At 55.4% G+C, this 25,405-nt stretch overlaps 2 protein-coding genes across 6 annotated transcripts in view; one reads left to right on the top strand and one right to left on the bottom strand.

Annotated features, from left to right (window-relative positions):
• The window catches only part of MTMR3 (myotubularin related protein 3), a 77,274-nt gene extending 73,109 nt beyond the window's left edge, over positions 1–4,165 (top strand). For all 5 annotated transcript variants that reach the window (XM_080628493.1, XM_080628497.1, XM_080628494.1 and 2 more), the window contains one exon: positions 1,807–4,165. In XM_080628493.1, coding sequence (XP_080484619.1) covers positions 1,807–1,978 — 172 coding nt within the window. In that variant the 3' untranslated portion in view covers positions 1,979–4,165. The remainder of the gene's footprint in view (positions 1–1,806) is intronic.
• A 4,602-nt stretch (positions 4,166–8,767) lies between these two features.
• On the bottom strand, positions 8,768–23,979 carry LOC308226552 (acyl-CoA dehydrogenase family member 11-like; the record flags this gene model as incomplete). The annotated part of the gene is made up of 14 exons (XM_080628366.1): positions 8,768–8,894; positions 9,511–9,577; positions 9,793–9,964; positions 13,202–13,309; positions 13,649–13,741; positions 14,815–14,955; positions 16,381–16,480; positions 16,744–16,838; positions 17,342–17,491; positions 17,593–17,735; positions 18,541–18,658; positions 19,537–19,636; positions 20,230–20,462; positions 23,656–23,979. 14 exons carry the CDS (start codon positions 23,977–23,979, stop codon positions 8,768–8,770), a joined length of 1,971 nt encoding a protein of 656 aa, XP_080484492.1.
• Between the last annotated feature and the right edge of the window lie 1,426 nt (positions 23,980–25,405).

Raw genomic sequence — 25,405 nt, forward strand, 5'->3', positions numbered from 1 at the left:
CAAGCACATGTTAGGCAGCTGGTGAGCTACAGCAAACACGTACTTGTTTTGATCCCTCGGGTTCCTTTTTGACCTCATCCATCAGCAGGGAGCTTCTGCTGGATCATCTTTGAGCAGCAGAGATGGGCGCTGTTGAATGGCTTTGCCGTGTTACACCTCACTCATTGTGAGCCTGTTCTCACTCTGCTGGGGTTTCTGACAGAGGTTTCTAACAGGGTCCTGGAGAAGACTTCAGTACCACTGCAGGAAGGCTGGGGCTGTTGTCAGCCTCCCAGCATGAGGGTTACAGCTTTGAGACCAGGAGCCACTGCCTGGAACTGAGAAAATGAGCCCACTGAAGTGACAAATGGGATTTCTCTGCCGCCTCTTTCCCCATCAGTGACCAGCATCTGGAAATCTTGTCTCTGGCAGTGAAGCATTAATCAAAGCTGCTGGGTGCAGGCAGAATTCTCTTGTCAGTCTCGTGGCAGCAGCAGATCTTTCCTAGCACGTAATGATAATGGCACAAAACCCTGGTGGCAAGGAGTGAATGGACAGGGAGGTGAACCTGCACAATTCGGGTCTCTCAGTGCTCCTCTGAACTCCCTGTGGAGCTGATGAGTGTGGAGCACAGGCCCCTCAGGTTAGTGTGAGAGCAGCAGGTTTGAGGGGGCTGCAGGAAGAGCAGGTAACTAACTCGAGGTTTCGGTTCCATCCCTGCCTCCTGCGAGCTGCATGCTCCGGCTCACACCTGACAGGAATGTGTGTGAGCACCCGGCTGTGCTGCTGAGCATGACAAACCTGCCTGCCCAGCTCTGCCTTTGCATGATCCTTGGGACTCAGTTTACCTTGTGTGGGGAGTGCTGGGAATGCTGCAATAGGGGCCGAGCTGCTGGGGCATTGGAGGATTGCATCAGCCCAAACTGGGGCTGGTTTTATTTCATGCCCCATGCTTCAACTTCCAGCAGTGTGCTTGAGAGGAACAAGAAAATGTCTCTGTGCTGGTACTCACCAGCTTTTAGAAGAGGAAAGGAGCCAAGGCTCCCGCCTGCTCCCAAGACAGCCTGTGTCTAACACAAGGCTGGGTCAGGGATGTGAGCAGGGCCAGGGCACCACACTCCACATAGCCTTATGGGGGGAGGGCCCTTGACTGCTCTACTTTAGCCATGTGCCCCTGGGGTGCAGTGCAGTGATGAGCATCATTGTGCCCAAGCTCCTCTGCAGGCCATGAGAGAGAACTCACCCCTGTTTCAGGGAGGGGTGGGTTCCCTCCAGTTTCATAGAAGCACAGAATCCCAGCCTGGTTTGGGTTGGAAGGGACCTTAAAGCTCCTCCAGCTCCAACCCCTGCCACGGGCAGGGACCCCTTCCACTGGAGCAGGGTGCTCCAAGCCCCTGTGTCCAACCTGGCCTTGAACACTGCCAGGGATGGGGCAGCCACAGCTTCTCTGGGCACCCTGGGCCAGCGCCTCAGCACCCTCACAGGGAAGAGCTTCTGCCTAAGAGCTCATCTCAGTCTCCCCTTTGTCAGCTGAGTTTGATCTCAGCGTTGCACAGGAGAGCTGTGGCTCTAGAGATGCTTCATGGGCTTTGTGCTCCCTCCTGGTGTCCTTCCCTAGAGCTCCACTCCAGCTGCAGCAGTGAGGAGCACAGGGCGCAGCTGCTGGTGCGGTGGCTTCATGTGCATCCCATGCTTGGGAAGGAGCTGCTGCAGCCCCTGGGCTGACCACATCACCACGCTGTGAACAGCAGAAGTTACAGCTCGGGGAACGTTGTCAGACTTCTGCTAATCTTCTCTTTTCCATTTCTCCTCCCTTCCTGATGCAAGGAATTGTGGAAACGTGTTCTGCTCCAGTTGCTGTAACCAGAAGGTGCCCGTTCCCAGTCAGCAGCTCTTCGAACCCAGCAGAGTCTGCAAATCCTGCTACAGCAGCTTGCACCCCAGCAGCTCCAGCCTTGACCTCGAACTGGATAAACCCATCACTGCCACCTCAAACTAAAGTTCCAGCCTTGAAGCAGTGCGGAGCAGCCGTGCCCGGTCCCCCGACAGCCAGGCAGGAGGATTCCCGGTGGGCTGCGGCTGGGAGGACGAGGGAGCCAAGTGTGCACATGGGAGGTTGGGGCCTGGAACACTGCTCAGCAGGACAGACCTCGAGGACGTGCCGCTGGATTGTGGGATTCTCCTTTTCCAGCTCTCCCCCTTTTCCTTTCTGTCCTATTTGTGTGTATGTGTCTACGCGCGTGCGTGTGTGTGTATATATATAATAATATATATATGTTTGTTTGCTGGAAGGTTGTGGCAGTGGGATGGGGGCTGGCTCAGAACCAGCTTTCCCCTTTGTATTTAACTGTCCCACTGCAGAACTGTTGCAGACAGACAATTCGGGGGGGGGGGGGCCGGGGGGAGGAGAAGGAGAAGAGGGGAATGAATCCAGCCAGCGTGCGGAGCGTGAATTCCTGTAGCGTCAGTGCTAGCGCTTTCAATCACTCCTGTTACTTCCAAACAAGGAACTGCTGTTTGGGAACCTGTTGCTGCTAGAAGAAATGGGAATCTCTTTCCCAAGAGAGCACTCTCCCTCTCTGTTCTTAGAGTGGGCCTTAGTTACCCTCAATCAGTTGCAGAGCTCTGCTTGCACACACACCGGGGTGCTTTGTTGCCGGCGGCTCGGAGCGGGAACGCCCGGGTAGCGCTGGCAAAGGGAAGCATGTGCTTGTTGGGAGAAGGGGTTGGAGCGGCTGCGATGGGCTTTCCTCTGGTGCCTCTGAAGTTCTGCCAATACAATCCATTGTGGAGACCCAAGCGGGGAGTGGGAGACCTCCGAGTCCCCCCTGGCCCTGGCTGTGGGGGGTTACCGGGTGTGGAGCTGCTCCGGGGCAGGGCTCTGGCCGTGGCTCGCACAGGCACCACCGTGCTGTGGTCCAGAGCCAGGTCCGAGGCTGTCCCCAGGAGAGCAGAGCAGCGGTGAGGCGCTGGGCTCGCTCCATGGCAGCGCCCTGGTGCTCGTCTCCTCCTTTGCAATCTGTATCCAATAGACTCCGATAGGAAAATCCTGCCTGAGGGTTTACAAAGCCTGGAAATACATCATGGATTCCCCTGCTTCCTTCTGCCCCAATCCAAGTTGCTTTTCAGGTCACTTCATCGAAGTGTGAATCTCCTGAATATCCCTTTCTAAGTGAGTGGGGGGAACTCCTCCCATTCCCTTTGGATAGAGCCTGCGTAGTGCAATCTGGCAAGGAAGAAGCGTAGATCCTGCTTTGCAGTGTGCTGCCTGGACACAGTTCCAGCTTCTCGTGATACTCTCAAGAATCCTGCTGGAGTGTTTGGGAGTGCTGGATACAAAAGCTCAAAATCTCAGAAGCCTTGGGAAGGGAGTGCTTGGAATGTCGGAATCCCGTAATCCACAGCAAGCATCGCACAGAGAAAACCATCTCAGAATATTCGTTAGGTCTGATGGGGAACATCAGGGTGTTTTATTGTTGACTTTGAGCTTGCCCCCTCTCAGTGAGCATCGTTGCGCTGCTGCGGTGCAAGCTGGAGATGCACAAGCAGGAACGTGCAGGGGCTGGTGCAGCCGGGCAGCCTGCATCCCTGTGGGAAGGGGCTCCAGAGAGGAAGCACCTTGCACTCTGCCCTAGCATGGGTCTGAAACATCGCCCAGCCCATCAGGAGGGCAGAGCATGGGTAAAGATGGGTTCTCCAGGCGCATGGATCTGGAGGTGTTTGCTCCTGACCCAGCACAGGGCCGGGCAGCGGCTCCGAGTGGAGCGGGAGCAGCCAGAGCAGGGAGAGCGCGACACCGGCTCCATCCCGGCTCCTTCCCAGGGGGATGCTTTGAGGTCTGCCCCTGGGAGCCGTGGGGTGGCTTTGGGGTGAAACCAGCCAGAAACCAGATTGTGCAGTTCTAATGCCAGGTGCCAAGAGGTTCCGATACGGGTGCGGGTCTGTGATGTACAGTGTGAATAAATGCTTGCAGCTCTTTAGTCCTTTTTTGATGGATGAAGCACTTTTTTTATTCCTATTATTTTTCTTTGTATGTAAAGGAGGCCCCGGAGCTGTACAGAGCCCCCGCTCCTCCCGCCAGGAAAGTGCTCCTCTATTTTTCATTTTTGTCAAAGCCAGAAGTAAATACTTTAGAATTGTTAAATATATAAATAAAAGTGAATAAAGTTTAGCCTTTTGCATGGCAGCGGTTGCTGACCCCTTCCTCCTTTCTTACCGTTCTTCCCTGCCCTTTCCAGGAGCTGGCGTTGCGGCTCAGCAGAACCACCAAGGCCTTTGCCCGGGGAGGCTGCAGCTCTCCCGGTGCTCCCTTTCCCACTGGGAGTCTCGGTGCAGGCGTCCCAGGGACGGGAAAGCACCAACCCCGGGTGCCATCAGCGCAGCCCAAGGTGGGAGCTGCCCGAGGGCCTCGTCTTCCCCAGCGTCTCCTTTTTCCTTCTTCCCTTAGGCAACCATCGCGTTCCAAAGCGCTGCTCTGAAGCCATTGGCCGGAATGCGGGAGCAGTGGGGATCAGCAGGGAGCTTTCCTCCTCTCAGTGACCTTTGGAGCAGGGAGCTCCAGGTTTCCCTTCCGCTCGCCACAAGGGAGCTGGTCAGAGCCTTGCAACCCCTTTTGCCTTTCTCTGTGCTGGATGATGGAGCTGCAGCTGTGGGGAACAAACCAGGCTCAGGTTTAATAACTTCTGATCTCTTCCCAGAAGGTGGAAAACTGCTCCTTGTCCTGCAGAGTCTCCCCAGGAGGGGCTGATGCTCCTGGTTGGCCACATGGGCCCCATCGCCTCCGCTCCCCCCACCGCTTCCTTCTTGTCTCACTGAGCGAGGATTTGCTCCCAGTTCTCAGGGGGCTGAGGAGCTCCCCCCGCAGCTGTGAGTTCCTTTGGGCCGGGCCTGCTCCGAGCACACAACATTGGGCACAAATTGCCTTATAATCTCACGGTATTTATTTAACCCGTTGAAGCTGCAGGTTCTGGGCAGAGCTGTGGGCACAGCTGAGCTCCTGTTTACCCCTGCGGGGACGAAAAGCACATCTGATGTTTTGCACTGTTAAGAACATGCAAAGGAACCACAGGGTTTGATTTTCCTGGAGCTCCTTTCACACCCGAGTTACCCCAATGCTTGCTCAGTCTCTGGTGCAGTCGCTGTAGCTGTTGTGTCCCCACTGGTACCCCCAGCCCCAGGCACGGCGCTGCTGGTGCTGTGCCCATGGGCTCCAGCTGAGCAGCTCTGCTGGGGAGCTCATGTCCTGGGGATCAGCTCTTCCTCATGAACCTCCTTCCCCTCTGGCACAGCTCTCAAACAGCAGCAGAGCCTCAGAGGAGAGCGATGCTCTCCGCTCAGTGTGCGGTGTCCGTGCGGTCCTTCAGTCTCCTCGCATGGAGGTGGCTGCGTGGAGTCTCACACACAGAATCCCAGCTTGGTTTGTGTTGAAGAGACCTTAAAGCTCCTCCAGCTCCAACCCCTGCCACGGGCAGGGACCCCTTCCACTGGAGCAGCTTGCTCCAAGCCCCTGTGTCCAACCTGGCCTTGAACACTGCCAGGGATGGGGCAGCGTTGGTGGCGGAGGAGCCCAGCAGTGCTCGTGCACCCACAGCCAGCCTGGCCTGGGCTCACAGTGGAGATGGCACCGCAGCCATTAGCAGCAGCAGCAGCTTCATTGCAGGGCTGAGGACCCGCGGTGTGTAGGGGGGAAACCAACGGCTCTTGGGTGGGGAAGGGAAGGGGGTGTCAGGAACCGCTGTTGGTGTGGGATGGAGCCTGCATTCGGGGGGGGTTTGAGCCCTTGGGAGGCTGCAGAGGACAAAAGCCCCGTGCAGGAAAGCTGATCCCCAGCTCCCTTGGCAGGGGGTGCGGATGTTCTGTGCTCGGTCTGTAACCATCCCCTGACAGGTCCCCGGTTACCCAGCGTGAGCCTTTGAGGAAGCCGGCTCCAGGGTGAGCTGGAAGGCGCTGGGCTGGGCTGTACCTGAAGGAGCCGCTCAGCAGCGCCAAGGGGGAGCCGGTGCTTCCATGTCTGCTTTGGAGCAGGATCCACTCCGCTTTGACACAGTCCTTAGGGCCGCCCTCAGCCGATGGGGCCCCTGTGCTCCATGGAGATCCCTGCTGTGCTTAAAGAGTAAAAGCAGTGCCTGAGGCTGGTCTGGAGCATGAGGAAGGTGAGAGGTGCCTGGGCCCAGGGCAGGGCCGAGGAGGAGCCCGGCGATACTGAGCAGTCCTGCTCGGGTGCTCTGTTACAGAGGGGCTCCACCAGCGCCAGGGTGCAGAGGGAGAAGCATCACCTTCCAGCCCAGCATCCGTCTGCGCTGCTGCCCCCTGCGCCCCATGGGCACAGTGAGGAGCAGTTACTGCAGGCAGAGGAGTAACAACCACATCCTTCCCTTGGCACTCACAGCACCGGCACCGGCTCAGGTCGTTGCATTTTGGGATTTCAGATCACCCCATTCCTCAGACTTTCACCTCTTCAAACGCTGCCCAGGTTTTATCCTGCTGTTTAACAGTGACCTTTTTAAGCCAGCTTCCCCTAGTCCCGCTGCTCAGTGAGTTCTCTGCGGTGGCAACATCTGCTTGTGCCTTACGGGGGTTTTGGGTGTATCCGGTTGACAGCTGGGGTCTTGAGTAATGACCTCAAGCACATTGAATCTTCTGAGCCCGGGCAGCAGGAGCCGTTCAGCAGCAGCACAAAGCGCTGGGCCCTGGTGCTTCTTTGTACCAGCGTTTATTCTGCTGCAGCCTCAGAGTGAGTATTCACATCTTCATAAAGCTGTCATTTTCCTACCTGGTGACAGCTTCACAGCCCCTCGGGTCTGTACCGGAGCTTCTGTCGGGATCCCCATCCGCGGGGCTGAATTTTAGGTAAATCATAGCTCGTGTGTAAGGAAAACTTAATCCTGGTGTTCAGAAATCCACGAGAACTCCGTCGGGAAGGGGGGAGGTGACCCCCATCGGGCAGCGCTGGGGCTGAGAACAGACACTTGGTTCATTAGTGTCTGTCTCCTGTTCCTAGCAACTTCTTAAGGAAAATCCTTTGGTCATCAGGGTAACAGCAGGCAGGAAGAGGGACGGGCTGAGGGTGCCGAGACACAGTCACGATGGAGGCGTTTGCTTTGGTGGGGGGTTACGGGGTTTCAGTCTAAAACATAGGGCAGAATTCATGTCACAGCATCCCAGCCTGGTTTGGGTTGAAGGGACCTCAAAGCTCCTCCAGCTCCAACCCCTGCCCCGGGCAGGGACCCCTTCCCCTGGAGCAGCTTGCTCCAAGCCCCTGTGTCCAACCTGCCCATTTGGACCAGTTCTGGTAGCAGCTCCCACGGTTCTGATGTCACTGGAGGGATGTGATTGAAGCGACCTCCTCCCCGGCTCAGCTCCGCACAGCAGTGCCCATGTGGACTCTGACCACTGACTGTATCCATGCGGGAAGTGCAGCAGGGTGAGAACGTTCCTCTGGCCCTCCTCTGCGGAGCACGGGGATGAGGCACCCAAACCATAGAATCATAGAATAGTCAAGGTTGGCAAAGACCAAGATCATCCAGTTCCAACCCCCTGCCATGGGCAGGGACACCTCACACTAAACCATGGCACCCAAGGCTCTGTCCAACCTGGCCTTGAACACCGCCAAGGATGGAGCATTCACAGCTTCCCTGGGCAACCCATTCCAGTGCCTCACTGCCCTCACAGTAAAGAATTTCTTCCTTAGACCCAATCTAAACTTCCCCTGTTTCAGTTTGAACCCGTTACCCCTTGTCCTGTCACTACAGTCCCTGATGAAGAGTCCATCCCCAGCATCCTTGTAGGCCCCCTTCAGACACTGGAAGCTGCTCTGAGGTCTCCAGCAGCTTCTCTTCTCCAGGCTGAACAGCCCCAACTTTCTCAGCCTGGCTCCATACAGGAGGTGCTCCAGCCCCTGATCATCCTCGTGGCCTCCTCTGGACTTGTTCCAACAGTTCCATGTCCCTTTTATGTTGAGGACACCAGAACTGCACACAATGCTGCAAGTGAGGTCTCACGAGAGCAGAGCAGAGGGGCAGGATCACCTCCTTCGACCTGCTGGTCACGCTCCTCTTGATGCAGCCCAGGATACGGTTGCTTTCTGGGCTGCGAGCGCACACTGCAGCCGGCTCATGTTCATTTTCTCATGGACCAACACCCCCAAGTCCTTCTCTGCAGGGCTGCTCTGAATCTCTTCTCTGCCCAACCATGCACATGAAGGTAAAGCTTCCGCTCCGGGTTGGTTCAGAGTAAAAGCAAAGCTTGTGTGAGACAAAGCAGAACATAAAAGGAATGATCCAGAGCAGGCCCCAGGCTGTGCGGTGCCCAGTGACCACCCTGCCCCTGAAAACAGGATGTTTGGGTTATAAACCCTCTGGTTTAGCCAAACGTTCCCTCAGGACCAGCTGCTTGTGTGAAGGGATGCGGCCCCCACATCAAACCCATCCCAGCAAGTGCCAGGGTGGACGGTGGTGCGCGGCACTGGGAAGCAAGGAGGTGAACAGGAAAAAAGGGTGGGTTTCTGTGTTTAATCAGCTTCAGTTCACTTTCAGTTTGACTTCTGTCACTAAAAAGAACACCAATCGGTACCTGCAGAGCTGCTGCTCCAAGTCATGGTAAACCCATGTCCGTGCCTCACTGGGCCTCGAGGCTGTGGCTGTGGCAGCAGATGATGGCACGAAGCAGCGGTGTCGCACTGGAGCAGCTTGGGGTGGCTCAGGCTGGGTCTGGCCTGGCCGCTGGTGCCACATCCCCACCGTGCCGCGGGATTTGGGCTCACAGCCTCCGGAGCCGGACCCCCAGGAGGTCAGAGCCTGCTGCTGCAGGCAGGGCTGCCCCCGTCCACCAGCGCCGCGTCCACCAGCGCGGCCTCTGCATCGTAGCTGCCATTGTCCAGCTCCATGGCCACGGGACACAGCTCCTGGCTGCACCACCTGCACAGAGCGCACAGGACACAGCTCCTGGCTGCACCACCTGCACAGAGCGCACAGGACACAGCTCCTGGCTGCATCACCTGCACAGAGGGTACAGGACACAGCTCCTGGCTGCATCACCTGCACAGAGGGCACGGGACACAGCTCCTGGCTGCATCACCTGCACAGAGGGCACGGGACACAGCTCCTGGCTGCATCACCTGCACAGAGGGCACGGGACACAGCTCCTGGCTGCATCACCTGCACAGAGGGCACAGGACACAGCTCCTGGCTGCATCACCTGCACAGAGCGCACAGGACACAGCTCCTGGCTGCACCACCTGCACAGAGGGCACGGGACACAGCTCCTGGCTGCACCACCTGCACAGAGGGCACACAAGGGTTGTCCCAGCCCTGGGGCGCAGCCAGCGCTGCTCTCGCCATGAAGGCTGCCCCGGTTGCATCCCTCTCACCACTGCCCGTGGTGTGTTAACAGGAACCAGCCCAGAACGCTGCTTGTCCCCATTTGTGACCATGCAAAGCTTGGGTTGAGGGGTCAGACCGCTCGCAGAAACACAGCAAAGCTGCAATGCCCATGGAATCCCCTAGGCCAGACCCTGAGGAGGGTTTCACTCACCTTCGAGCAGCGGCGATGTCTGTGGAGGAAGCATCAGGCCGAGCTGCGTGTTCAATTAGAAGAGTTCCTGTGGAAGGAAACACCGGTATTCCCGGCTCCCTCGGGAGCAGCAGGGGGTTACATCAGCAGCATGGCCAGGCTGAGCTGCCTCCGTTTGGAAGAAGGGGGGGACCCAGCTTCCTTCCACACCACCCTTTACCGGGCAGATCTGAATCCCGGCCATGCCAGGCCGGCTTCCCAGCCCCTTCCCGCTCTGAAATCCATCGCTTCCCTTTCCCCCACCTGTGTAGATCCTTGCCAGGGTGTAGGAGAAGTCTCTTGCTGCCAGCTCCATCGTCAGTGCCCCCTTGGGACCAGCTGCTCGCATGAACTGCTCCAGCCTCCCCAGTGCAGCCCGTGTCTGCCCCACAGCGGGCTCCAGGCCCCCGGTGCTCGAAGCCAGATCCAGTTTTCCCTGTCAGGAAAACAATGAGAGGAAGAACCACAACGTGTTCACCTCCTGCACGGGAAGGGGCCGCTGGGCTGGCGTTGCCAAAAGGAACATGAAGAATTCCTGTGTGCCAGAGCCCCCGTGATGCTGCTCCTGCGCTGGTTTTGCAGCTGCGTGTGGGGACCAGATCCCATCCCAATTCTCGCTGTGGACCTGCACCAGGTTCTGATTCTCCTGGTTTTACGCTCTTACTTCCACAAAGGCACCAGAGCTGTGTCCAGGCAGGAAAAGTCAGATTTAAAGGAGCTTTTCCCTGCAAGTGGTGTCAGAGGGACAGGCCCCAGGACCAGAGGGGCTCTCTTCCGATGGACATCGGGCATTGAGCTGTGCCTCAAAGCTGCCCTGGTCGAGGTAAGCTGCTGCCCCTCCAGTGCCCCAGACACCACGTGAAAGCACAAGTGATACCCTGCTGGGAGTCTAAACCAGCTGCTCCCTGGACACGGCTGCCCGGATGAACCCAGCAGAGGCTGTAGCCTTGAATCTGCCTGCTCATCACTGCCTTTTCCAGCTCTGTGCTTGCTCGTGTGCCAAACAGTCCCATTCCGGGCTAATCATAGAATCCCAGCCTGGTTTGTGCTGAAGGGACCTTAAAGCTCCTCCAGCTCCAACCCCTGCCACAGGCAGGGACCCCTTCCACTGGAGCAGCTTGCTCCAAGCCCCTGTGTCCAACCTGGCCTTGAACACTGCCAGGGATGGGGCAGCCGCTGTTGCTGTAGGTCCCTTCCAACCCAAACCAGGCTGGGTTCTATGGGTCTCCCCTGGGCTGTATCCACCTGGAGCTCCCACCAGGGCTGAGCTGGCTTCCAGGGCTGTCCTCTCCCACTCACTCTTCTCACCATGTGTTCTCCAGGGGCTCTGCAGACCAATGACCTGTTTGTAACAACCTTCCATGGGCATCACAACCCCTAAAATCCGTTGTCTGCTGTGGGGATGGGGAAGGTCTCTGCACTCCCCAGTTCTTGAGGACAGCTGGGACACGGGGTCCTGCTCCCAGATGACAGCACTGGATAGATATTGCACTGGGATTAAAGGCAACTGGCACAGGATAGAAGCACAAGTAGGTGACAGCAGGGTCAGGGGGACATTACCCTGAGGTAATGATCCCCAAAGAACCAAGTGCTGGTTCGCACCAAGTACAAATGCTGCTTCCTCCAGAGCCTGTCATGGGCACAAATCCTGCACACACAGAACCTTGATGGGCACCCATAAAATAAAGTGTACTCATTTCATGTGCATCAGTAAAAAGGAAATGGATTGGGACAGTAAAAACCCCTTTATGCAAGGCCAAACGATGTCCTCACTAGACAGGAGTGGGAAAGGTGCTTCCAAATGAGCCAGACTCCCACAGACCCCGAGAGTGTGAACACCTGGAGCTCAGTGAGAGGTTGTTCATCTCCTGTGAGTGCAGCCCTGATGCTGCTGTAGGAACTCAGCACCTTCCTGCCCGATGCAGCCTGCAGGAATCCCCCCTGCTCTGCCCTTCAGTGCCCTGCTGCCCATGGTGAGAGGGAGAAGCTGTGACCTGTGTAGGGTAAATGTGCCAGTCTGCGCTATGCAGAACCAGTGCAGCAGCACCGCTCCCAGCTCAGCCTGTCCCAGGCACTCCCTGTGGAAGTGGAGGCAGCCAAGAGCAGCAGCAGATGCAATGGCACTTACTGGAATGTGGGGACCTCTGAAGTCAGTGCTCACTTGTCAGCTCCAGTCTCATCCACAGCGTGGTTTGTGGGAGAGCAGTGAGGAGCTTGCTAATGGAGACATCTCAGTGCTTGGGGTTACTGCTGTGCAGGTGCCTGCTCTGGATCCCACTGCTGTGTTCTCTAATGCTTCCATTAAGAAGCTGGAGGGACCCCCTCAGCTACCCCAGGGAGGTGCTCCAAGGACTGAGTAGGGGGATTGGTTCAGAGTAGTGTAAGTGTGTCCTGGGTTCAGCAGCAGCAGTCAGTTTTTCTCCTTCTTAGTAGGTGGTGCAGCGCTGTGGTTTTGACTTTCGGCCTGGGAATAATACTGATAAAGCCGATGTTTTCAGTTGCTGGTCAGAATGTTTACCCTGACCAAGGACTTTGTGAGTCTCATGCTCTGCCAGGGAGGAGGGGAAGGGGGGAGGAAGCAGGGACAGGACACCTGACCCAAACTAGCCAAAGAGGTATTCCATACCACAGCACGTCATGCCCGGGATGTAACTGGGAGTTACCCAGAAGGGCTGGTTCACTGCTTGGTGGGGGTGAGTTATCGGTCGGTGGGTTGGTGAGGTGTTGTATTCTCTTCCCTTGTACCCAGAAGGGCTGGTTCACTGCTTGGTGGGGGTGAGTTATCGGTCGGTGGGTGGTGAGGTGTTGTATTCTCTTCCCTTGTTATTTCCTTTATCATTATTATTATTGGTGGTAGCAGTAGTGATTTGTGTTATACCTTAGTTACTGGACTGCTCTTATCTCAACCCATGGGAGTTACATTCCTTTTTGATTACCCTTCCCGTCCCTCCGGGAGTAGGGGGAGGGAAAGAAGGGGAGTGAAAGAGAGACTGCGTGGCTGACTTGATGACAAGGTTTAAACCATGACAAAGTGTAAGACTGTGCAGGCTGCTGCCTTTCCAAACTACCTTAGAGCCCACCACTGGCTCCCTTCCTCCTCCATTTCAGTGTCAGACCAAGATGCTCTTTACCCAAAGTCTCTTGCTTCTGTGCTTTTGAAACCTGAACAACTGCCAGTGCTGCACCTCTCGAAGAGCAGCCAGTAGGTAAAGCCAAAGAACAGCAATGGAATTGTTTTGGCTTTCTCCATCCTTTCAGTGGGAATCAAAGTGACACAGTGGGCAGCCCTGCTGAAGCTTCACTAGCAGGGCACAAGCAGTCTTGGGGCGGTTTTCCAGTGGAGAAGCAAACCCACAGGATGATTCTGGGGTCAGGAAGGTGACTCCTTCACAGTAAGAGTACATTTACAGAGGTGCCTGTCACGAGGAGCTCTCACAATGCAAAACCTCTTCACTGCTGAGGTGCAAGGACCTGCGCTTTCTGCAGCACACGGATCCCAAACAAGCACTGCCTGAGTTCTCCCTCATCAGTCCTATTTACAGAGCAGGATGGGAGGACACCTCCTGAATACCTGTCTAAAGCTTTCACCCTGGTCATGTCCCCTGCCAGCCTCAGCAGGAGCAGAAACCCCACAGAGAGCTCTGCCACTGCGGGCACATGAGGCTGAGCTCACCTGCACGGAGGAGAGGAACGCGGCCATCGCCTGCCCTTGGCTCTTGCTGAGGGATCGCAGGACATCGAGGGACAGGATGTTTGTTGTTCCCTCCCATATGGACAGCACCTGTGGGTGGAAGAGCTTGAAGGAGCAGCTTGGAGCCACTGCAGTAAAGAAAGGGGAACGTGAAGAACCAAAGACATGGGCTAAGGGATGCCAAGAGAATCTCCAGGGATGCCTCAGCACAAGCGGAAAGGGGCAGTGGTGCTGGGAGCTGGGAGACAACCCCAGCAGCAGGAACAAGCCACATCCCCTTGCTGGGGACGGCTGGGCTCAGCAGGAAGGCAGGTAGGGAATTGCCACACCTGGAGGAAGGTGTTCTCCCCTGAGCACATCTTCAGGAGCAACCACACGGTACTGGGCAGGGGAGCAGAAGGCACACAGGAGCTTCTCCTGCTTTCTTACCAGAGCATCACGGACTATGACTGGCAAGCCTGTATCCTCCATGTAACCTTGGCCTCCAAAACTCTCCATTGCCTCAATAACCACAGCAGAAGCCTGCAAAATGCAGAGAGCTGACATGATCCATGCTGCAGACGGGGAAAGAGCAACCAGAAACCTCTCATGGCACACAGCAGTTCCTGCTGGGATGGCACTGCCTGGATCCCACTGATGTGCTGAAGCAGATGCAGGAGGAGGAGCTCGAGAGTGAAGGCTGAGTAACACTGAGAGGATGGGCAGGAGCAGTCAGACCCCGGGAGAAGGTCCAGAGAGATCCTGTCTCAGTACAGTCCTCTCCAGGTAAGGATAAACCTGTGGTTGCCTTGGCACATGTGTGTGTATGTCTCTAGTCCAGGAGTCTTCGTCTTCTACTTGCCTGTGGTGTGTAAGCTTCTGAGTGGTTAAGCTGAGGGCAATTAGAACAGGGGCAGCCCCCTGAAGTTAAAGGCTGATGCTAAGCTGTTCTCATCTATTTATTCCTAATTAGAGGACAGATATTCCCCATGGCTCAGTGCCCCCCCTTGGTCTTAGAGCAGCCTCAGCACCATTCCTCTGCGGCCTGTGGAGTCCTTCTCACAGTGTTCTGTGGCTGTTCTGATCAAATGGCAGATCTGTGGCCTTGAGAGCAAAGGGACAGGTCTGCTGCCCAGAGTCCAACCTCGGTGCAGAGCAGGAACTGCTGCAGGTCTGCAGCTCAAGGCCGTTGCTGGTATCTCCTGCTATCACTGCCCATCCTGTTGTGTCCATCACACCCCTTTCCAGCTCTTGTGCTTGCTCATGAGCCCCACAGCCCTGCTCCAGGTTAATCACAGAATCCCAGCCTGGTTTGGGTTGGAAGGGACCTTAAAGCTCCTCCAGCTCCAACCCCTGCCACGGGCAGGGACCCCTTCCACTGGAGCAGGGTGCTCCAAGCCCCTGTGTCCAACCTGGCCTTGAACACTGCCAGGGATGGGGCAGCCACAGCTTCTCTGGGCACCCTGGGCCAGCGCCTCAGCACCCTCACAGGGAAGAGCTTCTGCCTAAGAGCTCATCTCAGTCTCCCCTCGGGCAGGTTAAAGCCATTCCCCTTGGCCTGTCCCTGCAGGCCCTTGTCCAAAGCCTTCCTCTTCATCAAACTGGTCATTCCATACCTGCTTCCCGGTGTACAGTTTGGCAGCTGGTATGAGCACTCTCAGCAGAAGCTGGTCTTGCTCACTTGCCATGTTGGTTTCTGTGAGTCCAAGCAGACGAACGATGTCCATAAGGAGCAGGAATGCCCCTCGTGTCTGCACCTGCAGGCAGAGAAGTGTGAGCTTCACTGGAAAGGATCTTTGACTCAGGCTCACTCCAGCCTGGTCCATTGAGGTGCTGTGAGACCGTCTCAAAGGGATGTGCAATACTTGGACATGGGCAAAATGCCACCCGTGCAGACCCACAGCTCCAGAGGCAAAGAGCACTGACCAGGCAAGGCACAAAGCGTGAGATATTAAAGGCAGTCTGGAGCTGCTGCTCTCAGTTACTGCACTCTAGTATGAGGAGAGGGGCTGTGCCATTTCTCAGGCCCACTTGGAGCCTTATCAGAGCCCTCATCAGGCATCCAGGGCACAAATCCACATCATTTCCAAGGGAAAGGGACATAAGACCACCTCTGAGCACCAGGATCTGCAAGGTCTCTGACAGGTTGTTTGCTAAGCAACTTCCCTGGCCAGTTGTGAATCGGGAAGCACCAATTCACAGCTCTGTAGCCATGGAACTAAATGGGATCTGCTCTTTCTTTTAGAGGTACAGTTCTGGCCACAGGCTAAGACCTGCTGGAGCTGTAAGTTATGTCAGACACTGACCACTTTCCTCTTCCCCACCTTGCAAGAGGAGTTTTAAATGCTGTTAGACACACTTGCATGCACCTACTGCAGCCCAAGGGTTGGTGTTACACCACTAGGGAAAAGTAGTGCCTGGAGGGGTGACAGGAGGAGAACTGCGTGCCTGCGTGCCTTCTTGCTGAAGCTTTAGTAGGGGTGGGAAGTGGTGTCCTCTGATTTAGTGAGCAGCTACAGCTCAGCACTGTGCAAAGCTTTGAGATGTTCTGCAGTGAGGGAAGGCCCACACGTGAAATTCCTCCCAGAGCCAGGGTGCCAGCTCACGCTGCTCTCCCTTCCACTGTCTGTTATTGCCTTAGGTGACATCCACACCGAGAGGCTGTTCTCAGGCTTGGTGTCTTGTGATGCTGAGCCCTGTGCAGGGACACAGTGAAGACAAACTTCTCGGAAGCTGAAGTGCATGGTGACTGCTCAGGAATTCTTCAAGCCTGCTGGGAACAGCCCATCTCCTGGTGCATGAGCTACCAGGGAAGCTGGATGAGTCTGTATCAGTCTTGGAGGAGAGCCTGTTAACTGCAGATTTGGAGACTGTGGTGCCATCCTTAGACTCCGATGCTAATGACCAAGTTCAGAGGTCATGGCATATCACAGTAGGTGCATGCATGAACCTTGGCACTCCCCTCAGCATTAGGTTAGGATAACGTGAAGTTCAGCACAGAAGCTAGGTCCATCATCACATCAAATCCCACTAGAACATGGTGATTCCCCAGCTGCAGTCCCTCACTGTAGCAGGAGCAGCCTGACTGCTGCACATGGAGGCAGCTGCCTGTGCTCATTACAGCTGAGGATCTCTGCCCTCTTTCCTCACCACAGGTTCAGCTCAGCTTCTCAGGGCCTTACCTCCATCCGTGCTAGCGTCTGCACATGCAGGGGATGGTCCTTGAGGAGCTTCCCAAAGGCAACCCTCCTGCGGGCGTACTCCCTGCTCAGACTGAGCATCCTGGAGAACACACAGCCAGGGGAAGCAGTCAGACCAGCAACCTCCCACTTGTGAGCTCTCCCTTCAGCCACCCCCACTAGAAGAACCCTGGTTGGCTGCACCACGCCAGCCTCGGTCACCCACCCACAGGCCAACCTCCTCCAGCACTGCTGGCTTCCAGACCTGTGCCTGCAAAGTCAATCAGCTGCAATGCCGAGCATTGCAAAGTCCCCTTGTCCTGATAAGCTGCTCCTTCAGTTTTGGGGGATCCATGCTGCCTTCACCTTCTCATGGAAGCTACTGCACCAATGACGTTGTGGATCCGAGTTATGTTCAGCATGTTGGAGATGGAGGCCACTCCTCGACCCTCTGCAGAGAGCTGGAAGCATCAAGGAACAAAGGCTGGTGGAAGCTGTGCAGGCACAGCCTTGGAAGTGGACACCTATCACAGTGACAGCTGTGTCACAGACAGATAGGGGCTGTCCACTCCCTCTGTCCTCAGGCATCACATAGATCTCCTTGCTTTAAAACATCACTATCTCATTTAAACATGACCAGAGAGGTGGCTTTGGAGACCATGTCAGCATGATCCGTCCTGGTCCCTCAGAACAGTCCCTCAGCTGGGTCAGTGCAACAGGATCAGTGAAACGACCAGCCTGAAATGACTTGTTTTCTTTTGCCTTCCCTCCCATCTTTTCTTGAGCTCTTTTCAGCTCTGCCCCACAGCCCCGTTGGTGAAGCGTTCTGTGAGGTGACCAGCCAGCCACAGAGGTGGAGGAGAGGAACTTTTCCAGTTGATATCACTGCCAAACCCCCCACAGGTCCTCTGCTCTGCCATGTCAAGCCAGCCCAGTCCCAAGAGGAAGGTGGAACCTTACTTACTAGTTCTGCTTTAGCTCCATCCAGCCACAGCTCTGCCGTTGCCATCTGCCGTGTGCCCAACTTGTCTTTCAGCCTTTGCACTTGGATGTTGTTGAGCTTCCCCTCCTCATCTCGAACCTTGAGGAAGAACAGGGACAGGCCACCGGAACCCTAGGGCCATGGGAAAAGCATGCAAAGAGATTTTATTACAATGAAAGAAGGAAGAAAAAGAATGGCCCTGCTCCTTCAGCTGGTTCCACCATCAAACAGCACTGCTTTACCTGGCCTTCAGCATCCACTACCCTGGCCAGGGTAAGTGTCACATCAGAATCAGCTGCAGATGTGAACCACTTGAAACCGTAGAGACGATATGTTCCATCTGGCTGCTTCCTGGCCACTGTCTCTGTCCCATTAGCTGAAAGGAAGGAGAAGATCATCCTGGCTTTATGGGGACTCCTGTATCAATCAATGCTGATTTTCAGTTTAAGCAGCAGCTCTTGTAAGTCACCTCTTGCCATCAAGGTGGAGTACAGATTAGCTGCTAATCTCTTTCATTGACCCTGGATAAGAAATGCAGCCAGACTTAAGTACTAGAAAGGAAATCTGCTTCACTGCAAAGCTCTCCAGCAACTGCTCCAGGCTAAGGGCTGGTGACGGCAGTGCTCTATAAGCAGAACACACCTTGGTGTATAATCCAGTGCTTCCATGTCTTCAGGAGTTAGCACAGCCCAGTACAACAAAGGGTACTATGGAATCAGGAGTCCTACCATGACGCACACCTTTCACTCCAGAGCGGACCCTTTCACTTCTTCATCAGGAAACCAACTGCAGCTTCAGCAGATGCAGGCGATGCCCCTTCCACATTTCCGTCTGGAGGTCTGTGGTTTCCTGGCCCATCACAGCATTGCTAACATTCAAAGCTGAAGGCCAAGAATGCTTTCTCAGTCTCAGCTGGGATGGGTCTGGCTGGTTCAAGGTTTAGATTCTAGGCTAGATAGGAGTGTGTTATCTGTGCAAGGAACACAGCTCTGTACCTGCCTGTGTGCTGCATGCAGATTGGGCCTTTTCCCGGTTAAAAAGCAGAGCTATGCAGAGGATTTGGATGACTTTTGCTCAAGTTTCCCAAACCAGCCACCTGGCTTTATAAGTTCTCCATTTCCTCAGTCCTTGCTCACACATCTGGCTGCTGCTGCAGCTGCTTCCCACCTCAGAACACATACCAACATCAGAGCCTCCCCTGCGCTCCGTCATCCACTGGCCAGAGGTCCAGAACTTCTTGGGGTCGCGGGATGTCAAATGGCCAAAAGCATTTTTCAGAGATCCAGGAACACCCAGTGACTGTTTTGGGGGAAAGAAGAGGAACTTAGGATGATGATAACACAGTAGATGAAATTAGACAGTTGCTTTCACAGTCACTCACGCCCTGGGCTCCAAGTGGATCGTCTGCAAGCAGGCGAGCAGGGCACCGAGTGTCCTGCACTGCAGCACATCTGCACCTACTGCTGAGCGCCTGAACCTGCCCAGCTCCTGCATGGCTGCTGGAGCGCTGTGCACACAGAAGGTGCTCACTTGTGTTGCATCCCTGAGGTTTCTGCAGTGCTAGACACCTGGACAGAGAGCTTCGAGAACAGTGCCAGGTATCAGCACATGTTCATAGATACTGGGTGTCAGCTGAAGGAGCTGAAGGAAAGAGGTCACTGCATTATGCTTTTGACCTTTTATTGAATGGAAATGACCAGGGCTAGCTCCTGAGGGGCTAGTTCTTCTCTGGGCCCTGTGTAGCCATGGACACAGTGCAAAGGGTGCTGCCAAGACGCAGAGGCAAATCTTCAGAGAGTGACAAGTCTTGCTAGGTTGGTTTATTTACATCAGGTATGGATCTGGCCCAGACACTGAACTGCAGGTCCACACCAGGAACAGGAAAACAAACTATCTCACAATAAGCACATGGGACACCTTCCCAGCTACCTGCAGTGCCACATGTGCAGCAAAGGCTTTATTGTACACAGTGCTGTAGGTAAACAGAAAAGCTGGGCACACAGACCCTGTAACTAACGAGAAAGGCAGTGGGAGATGGAGCTGAGTCACAGAGCGAGGGAGGGCTGTGCCCAGAGCCAGATGGCAGATGAGCTCTGCTCCATCCTTGGCCAGTGCTCCAGTCTAACCAGCACTGCCAGGACGTGGGCTGTGCCCTCAGAGCCCAGCTGAGCTCATACCTCAATGACTTTGGCTGCCCCATCCGTCATGGCCAGTGGACAGTTGAATCCTCCAGAGGAGCTTGAGAACAAGTAGAGTTTGACAGCCTGATGCAGGCGGCTATAGGAAAGAGAGTGAGGGGAAACCGACAGGTTAGGCAGCAGTGCCACAGCAGGAGAGTAAAACATCTTGATGGGAAGAGAGGAACAAAATACAGCCAAAGCAGGTGAGAATCAGACTGCACGTTTCCAAGGCGGCAAAACCTGCTTCCTCCAGAAGAGGAGTAGAAGTTTCTCAGTCCCAGAGGGACAGTCAGTGCAAGGCTGGCTGGGAGGCATCTTATGCCAGGCAGGGCACGTAAAGTGCAGCTTTTAAAAGTAAGAAATGTGGGTCTATCCCAGAGGCTGGAACACAGCGAAACTTCAAGTCAAATCCTAGCTCTTAAGCTGGGATACAACTAATGCATGTAAAGCTGGGGCAGGGCTGATTGCCAGGCCCCAGGATCAGGAAAATGACATCAAAGAATATTATGAGCAACTGTAGGTCGTTAGTGACAGCTTCTCATCACTGATGTGGAACACTGCAGCAGACAGACACTGCTGTTCAGTGCAGCAGTAGGTGTGCTTTTGTCCATGCATCGTCTGGTACCTGTTATACAACTGATTATACCTTGCTGAGAATACCATCAAGTCATTCCCATTCTCCCCAGTTACCTCCAGTTGGAGTATCTTCTCTCGTAGGCCTCAGCAACCAGCCCCTCTTCTGCTGCAATCTCCTTCATCCTCCTCCAGGCTGAGCAGGTGACGATGTGATCCACACGCCGTCCCCAGGCATCATACTGCCGGAGCACCGGTGGGTTCAGCTCACATTCCCAGCCCAAGGCTCTGATCTGCATCAGCAGGCGGTTTCCAAATCTCTCCAGGTCCCGATCCACCTCCTGCAGTACCTGTGAACAGCAAGAAGAGCCCTTCAGCACGCTCCTGGAAGGCAAGGAGCCTCATCCCAGCTGGAATGGCAGAGCACTGACTGCCCTGTCCTCTGGGACTAGCGGTCTCTTGCCATTGAACCCTTCCATGACTTCTCTAATGCAGCAGGACAGCCTGTCCCTCAGCCTCTGCTGGCACAGCCCTGCTCAGTTGTCACTTTTCTCTTCCCCAAAAATCATTTTTTCAAGTTACTTTTGGCAGCATCTGTGGATTCTACAGGAGACAGAAGAGCTTTTGTATCAGGGCTGAGAGTGACACAGATGCACATGGGCAGGGGGGTTGGACGAGATGATCTCCAGAGGTCTTTCCAACCTCAGCCGCTCTGTGCTTTACTGCTGGAGGAGAATGCCAGGGGGAGAGCTGCCAAAACCAGAAAGCCTTCATCTGTGTAGGAAAGCTTCCACTGGGCTCAGGAGTTACCTGCCGACCAGATTAGAACAGGAGGGATGGAGCAATCATTTCAGCTCCAGCCTGGCGCCAAGGGTGTCTAGATTCAAATTTCCATCCCGCATCCACCCTCCTGAATGGCCCTGGATGAGGATTCACGTGCCGTGCCTCAGCCAGGCTTGGCTCACTTGGACAGAGTGGTGTGACTGTAGTTAACAGAGGGAAACCAGCACCCATAGAGCAGGGATTCATTCCAACCCTCTTGGACACCTATTTCAAGGTGACAGGAACTGCCTTCTGCAAGTGCTCTTCACTGGCTGTGGCCAAAGCCAAGGAATGCTGCTGAGGTTTAAATAACCTGACATACAGAGGATTAAAATCAGGTCAGGTGGGCCCAACTTCTAGCACTGCTGGACCTCCATCAGCACAAATACCCCCAAAGCTGTAGTGGGGGTCAGAGGGGCACCGATCCACACTTGCTTTCATCAGGGGAATGTTTTGCTGTTCATCAAGAGATGCTCGGTTTCTCCTCGTAGAACAATTGTGGAGGTGAGTGCTGTAGTTGCTGTACCCAAAGTGGTGCACTTATAAAACACATTAATTTGCTGGTGATGAAATACAAACACTGCTTCTTCCTCTCCTCCTTCCCCCTCTATTGACTTTTCATTAAGCTCCATCCCGTAGGATTGATTTGTTCATGGCTGTGCCGTTCAGTGTGTATAACAAGGATTACCACGCACTGTTCAGCTACTGCTCTGAAGTCTCCATCCTCAGACCAGTTTTCCTCAGGTGAATGGTGAAATAGTGTTAAAAATCACAAAAGAAGCCAAATCCACACGAGAGCCCTATCAACTGGCATAGCTCACACTGCACCCCTGTTTGCTGTCAGTGGAGCTCAGCTGGGACCAGTGTATGCCTCCAGTGCTTGGCATCTTGACAGCAATCCGCAGGTTGTTCTAGAGGCACAACCTCCCAATACAAGGGTCATGAATTGTGCTGATCCCTGAAGCACAAGAACCTTTGAACTGTTTTTCTGTGGGCAGAATGACTCTACCAAGCAGGTCTCTTGGTCAGCATACCACAGAGAGCCCAAACTGCAACAGCTCCTTCACCTCATCCATGGTTTCTAACCCCCTCGACTGCCCAGCTGGGAGCTCACCCCCTGACCCTCACAAACCAAGTGCTGCCCAAGTGAATGTGTTTGTTTCTGAGCTAAAAGAACAATGTCAGAGCTCCTATGGTGGTGATTGCTGAATGTGACACAGCAGCCTGTGCACTCCAAAACACCTACACCAGGATACACAGAGGACATCTGTAAATCCTGGATGTCCCTGGGATGCGTGTATGAGAAATGTGCAAGTTATTGCGTATTGACAGTACAAACCTGTCTGTTAAAGGCTGTATTTTCAGCAGGATCAAAGTGCAAAAGCTCAAAACGACGCCCAGAAAAAGCAGGTGCTTTGTTCTCCAGAAACCACCCTCAAATTGCTCCATTCATTCTGTGTTCACCACTGAACACAAAGGAACCAACCTCCAGCATGGTGCCTGCCTCAGTGGGACACACAGATGCTGCTCCCCTGGGGAGGAAGGTGTGGAGAGCTCGCTCTCAGGCTGCTGCATGAAGCAGAGCCTGAGCTCTGCCTTTCAGCAGCGAGGCAACACTGCCCCGCTGGGACCAAGCACAGGAACGAAGGGACGGACTGCTGATTCTCAGGTGGATTTTGCAGCTGGTTTTGTCTCTTTGGGGAAGGAGTTGAGAGCAGCTCTTGGCTCTGGTGAAAGACAGCACTGACCCTTTTATTCTTTGGGAGATCAGAATCGTGCTTCTTCCAAAGGTGCAGAGATGGAGCAAGATCTTTATGACTGCCCAAAGGCATCCTCCTTTCGGGTCTTCTCTTCTGGCAAGAAGGCCACAGTGGTGCTTAGGGAGGCCTCACCCCTGTCGTTTGAGATGGCTGTGACAAAAGCAAGCTCCCAGCACTGCCACCACACTCTGCAGGGCCTCACAGACCTGGAGAGCAAGCAGTGGCAGGGAAAGCATTGCTGAAAGCCAGGTTCTGCCCCTCAACACCCAGTGGCTTTACAGGTCACTGTATTGCTTCTGCTGGTATAAATCATGGAAGGAGGTCACACTCTGCTTGCTCTGAGACAGCAGCGCACAGCCAGTGAGATGAGCTGCCTCCTTCCAGGGGTTCCTGTAGGCCTGGACCCCATGGAGCACAGACCCACAGCTCAGGGTCTCACCCCAGCTCTCCACACCCCTGCAGTAAGTACAGAGACTTCTCTGAATGAAAATCAGCCCAGAAAAGCCAGAAAACCTGTGCTGAGAACAAGCAAACCCCAACAGCCTTTGCAGCCTCTTGAACACTCAGCTGAGAAGAGCCCTGTTCCTTTGGGAAGAAAGGTCCTTAAAAGCCCCTCTTCCCTGGGGGAGAGGAGTGGAAGAGCACAGCAGAGTTTGGAAGCACCGCAGCCTTTTCCCTTGCTCTGAAATGTCTCTCTAGACCATCAGGCAACAAATGACGATCCCAAAACAACACTCGTATTGCAACACCCAGGAACCCCCTCAGCCCCCTCCTGTTCATGTCCTGGCAGTATTTTTCACCCCTTCACTGAGTCAAAGAGAACAAGTTTTAAAGAAGGCTGATAAATTCCCCTCAGTTCCATGCTGGAAGGCACAACAGGGCCAAGAGACACCTTCAATTCACAGCCTCAACCAGCGACCTGAGCTGTGCACACACAGAGCCACAACGGCGCACTCCAGACCTTGGCAGGAAGGTGTGTTCGCAGGTAACTCCGCAGCAAAGCATCTTCCAGATACTGGTTCCCAGTCTCGGGCTGCTCATGGAAGAGGGTCTCCATTCCTCTCCTTGCAAGGGGCATTTCCAGGTCTCCTGATATGCGTTTCTCCCGCACGCCGCCGTGCTGCCCCTGCCCTGCGCTCGTGCTGACTCCTCTGTCCCTCGGTGGTTGGCACCTCTCCCAGGCACGAGGCAGGATGTGACCCGGCCGCCACGGAGCACTGGATCTCCACCAGGGTAGATGGGAGGTGAACATGATCCTGCAAAGCCCCACGTGTGCCCCGGCCATCGCCTCCAGCCCCTTCCTCGCAGGGCAGCAGCACCACTCCTGCTTTGCTCCAGTGTCATGAGATTGCTCTTGAACATCAATGGTGTCTTCTCCCCTCCCTCGGGGAGGAGCTTTCCTGCAGCTGTTCCCAACGGAACTAGGGAAAAGGTCTTTGGAAAGACATCAGAAACGGCCTGGAAAACACTCAGGAAACGCCGTGCTCTCCCCTGCCAGCTGGGCCAACCATCACCAGCATTCCAAGGGGGAACTGGGGAGGGAATGCTCCTGCCAGCATCCCCCCGCATTGCTTGGGATGGTAGCGGGGTAGAGATGAGAAGAACAAACCACATTTCCTCATCTGGAGGATAACGAAATACCTGGCAATGGGGCAGAATGGGTTGGGCAGGTTATTCTGTACATAGGATACTGGTGAGAACGCAGCATTCCAGCACCTTCGTGACTGGGCCCACAGGAAAGCTGGAGAGGGGCTTTGGACAAGGGCCCGTAGGGACAGGCCAAGGGGAATGGCTTTAACCTGCCAGAGGGGAGACTGAGCTGAGCTCTTAGGCAGAAGCTCTTTGTTATTATGACAACGGAACTGAGCGGTGGTTAAAAAGCTCTGTGCCAGACAAAGCAGCTCCTGATGAAGCCCCTGATGCCGTTAATTTGGCTTGGGATGACATCAGGAGCCTCTCTTGCCCTGGGGCAGTACCAGAACCTTCCAAGCCCGTGACTTCTGCCTTTGAACGCTTTAAAGCCTGCTCCAAACGGGGTGACAGAACCACAGCCTGGGCCGGGCCGAAGGGGCCTTAAAGCTCCTCCAGCTCCAACCCCTGCCCGGGCACGGACACCTCCCACCGGAGCAGCTTGCTCCAAGCCCCTGCACCCCTCTGCCGCTGCACTCACAGCTCCCGCAGGGGCCCTCGGACCGCTCCGCGGGGGCAGGGCCGGGCCTCGCCTCCCCCACACCGCCGGGCAGGGCCGGCTCCGCCCTCAGCGCCGCGCAGGCCGCGGGACGCGCGGTACCGAGGCGAGGGGACGCGGGCGGGACGCGGGGCCGGGCTCAGGTACTCGGGACCGCCCGGGCTGAGCGGGGAGAGGCGGGGCCGCCCCTCAGGAGGCCTCGAGCGTCAGGGGGCGGTGGGTGAGAGGCGGGACTCGGCTCCGGGCCTGATCCGGGTCCCTCAGGTGGAGCCTCGGGGGGCCTGAGCTTCCACTCAAAAAACAAGACAACAAAAGGGTTTTTAAAGGGACCTTTGGGGCCGTGGCGGCTGTTTGAGGGCCTCCTGCAGCCTCCTGGCACCCCAGCTGTGAGGGTGCTGAGGCGCTGGCCCAGGGTGCCCAGAGAAGCTGTGGCTGCCCCATCCCTGGCAGTGTTCAAGGCCAGGTTGGACACAGGGGCTTGGAGCAAGCTGCTCCAGTGGAAGGGGTCCCTGCCCGTGGCAGG

This window comes from Psittacula echo (genome assembly GCF_963264785.1).
Source record: "Psittacula echo genome assembly, chromosome: 13".
NCBI classification, from domain to species: domain Eukaryota; kingdom Metazoa; phylum Chordata; class Aves; order Psittaciformes; family Psittacidae; genus Psittacula; species Psittacula echo.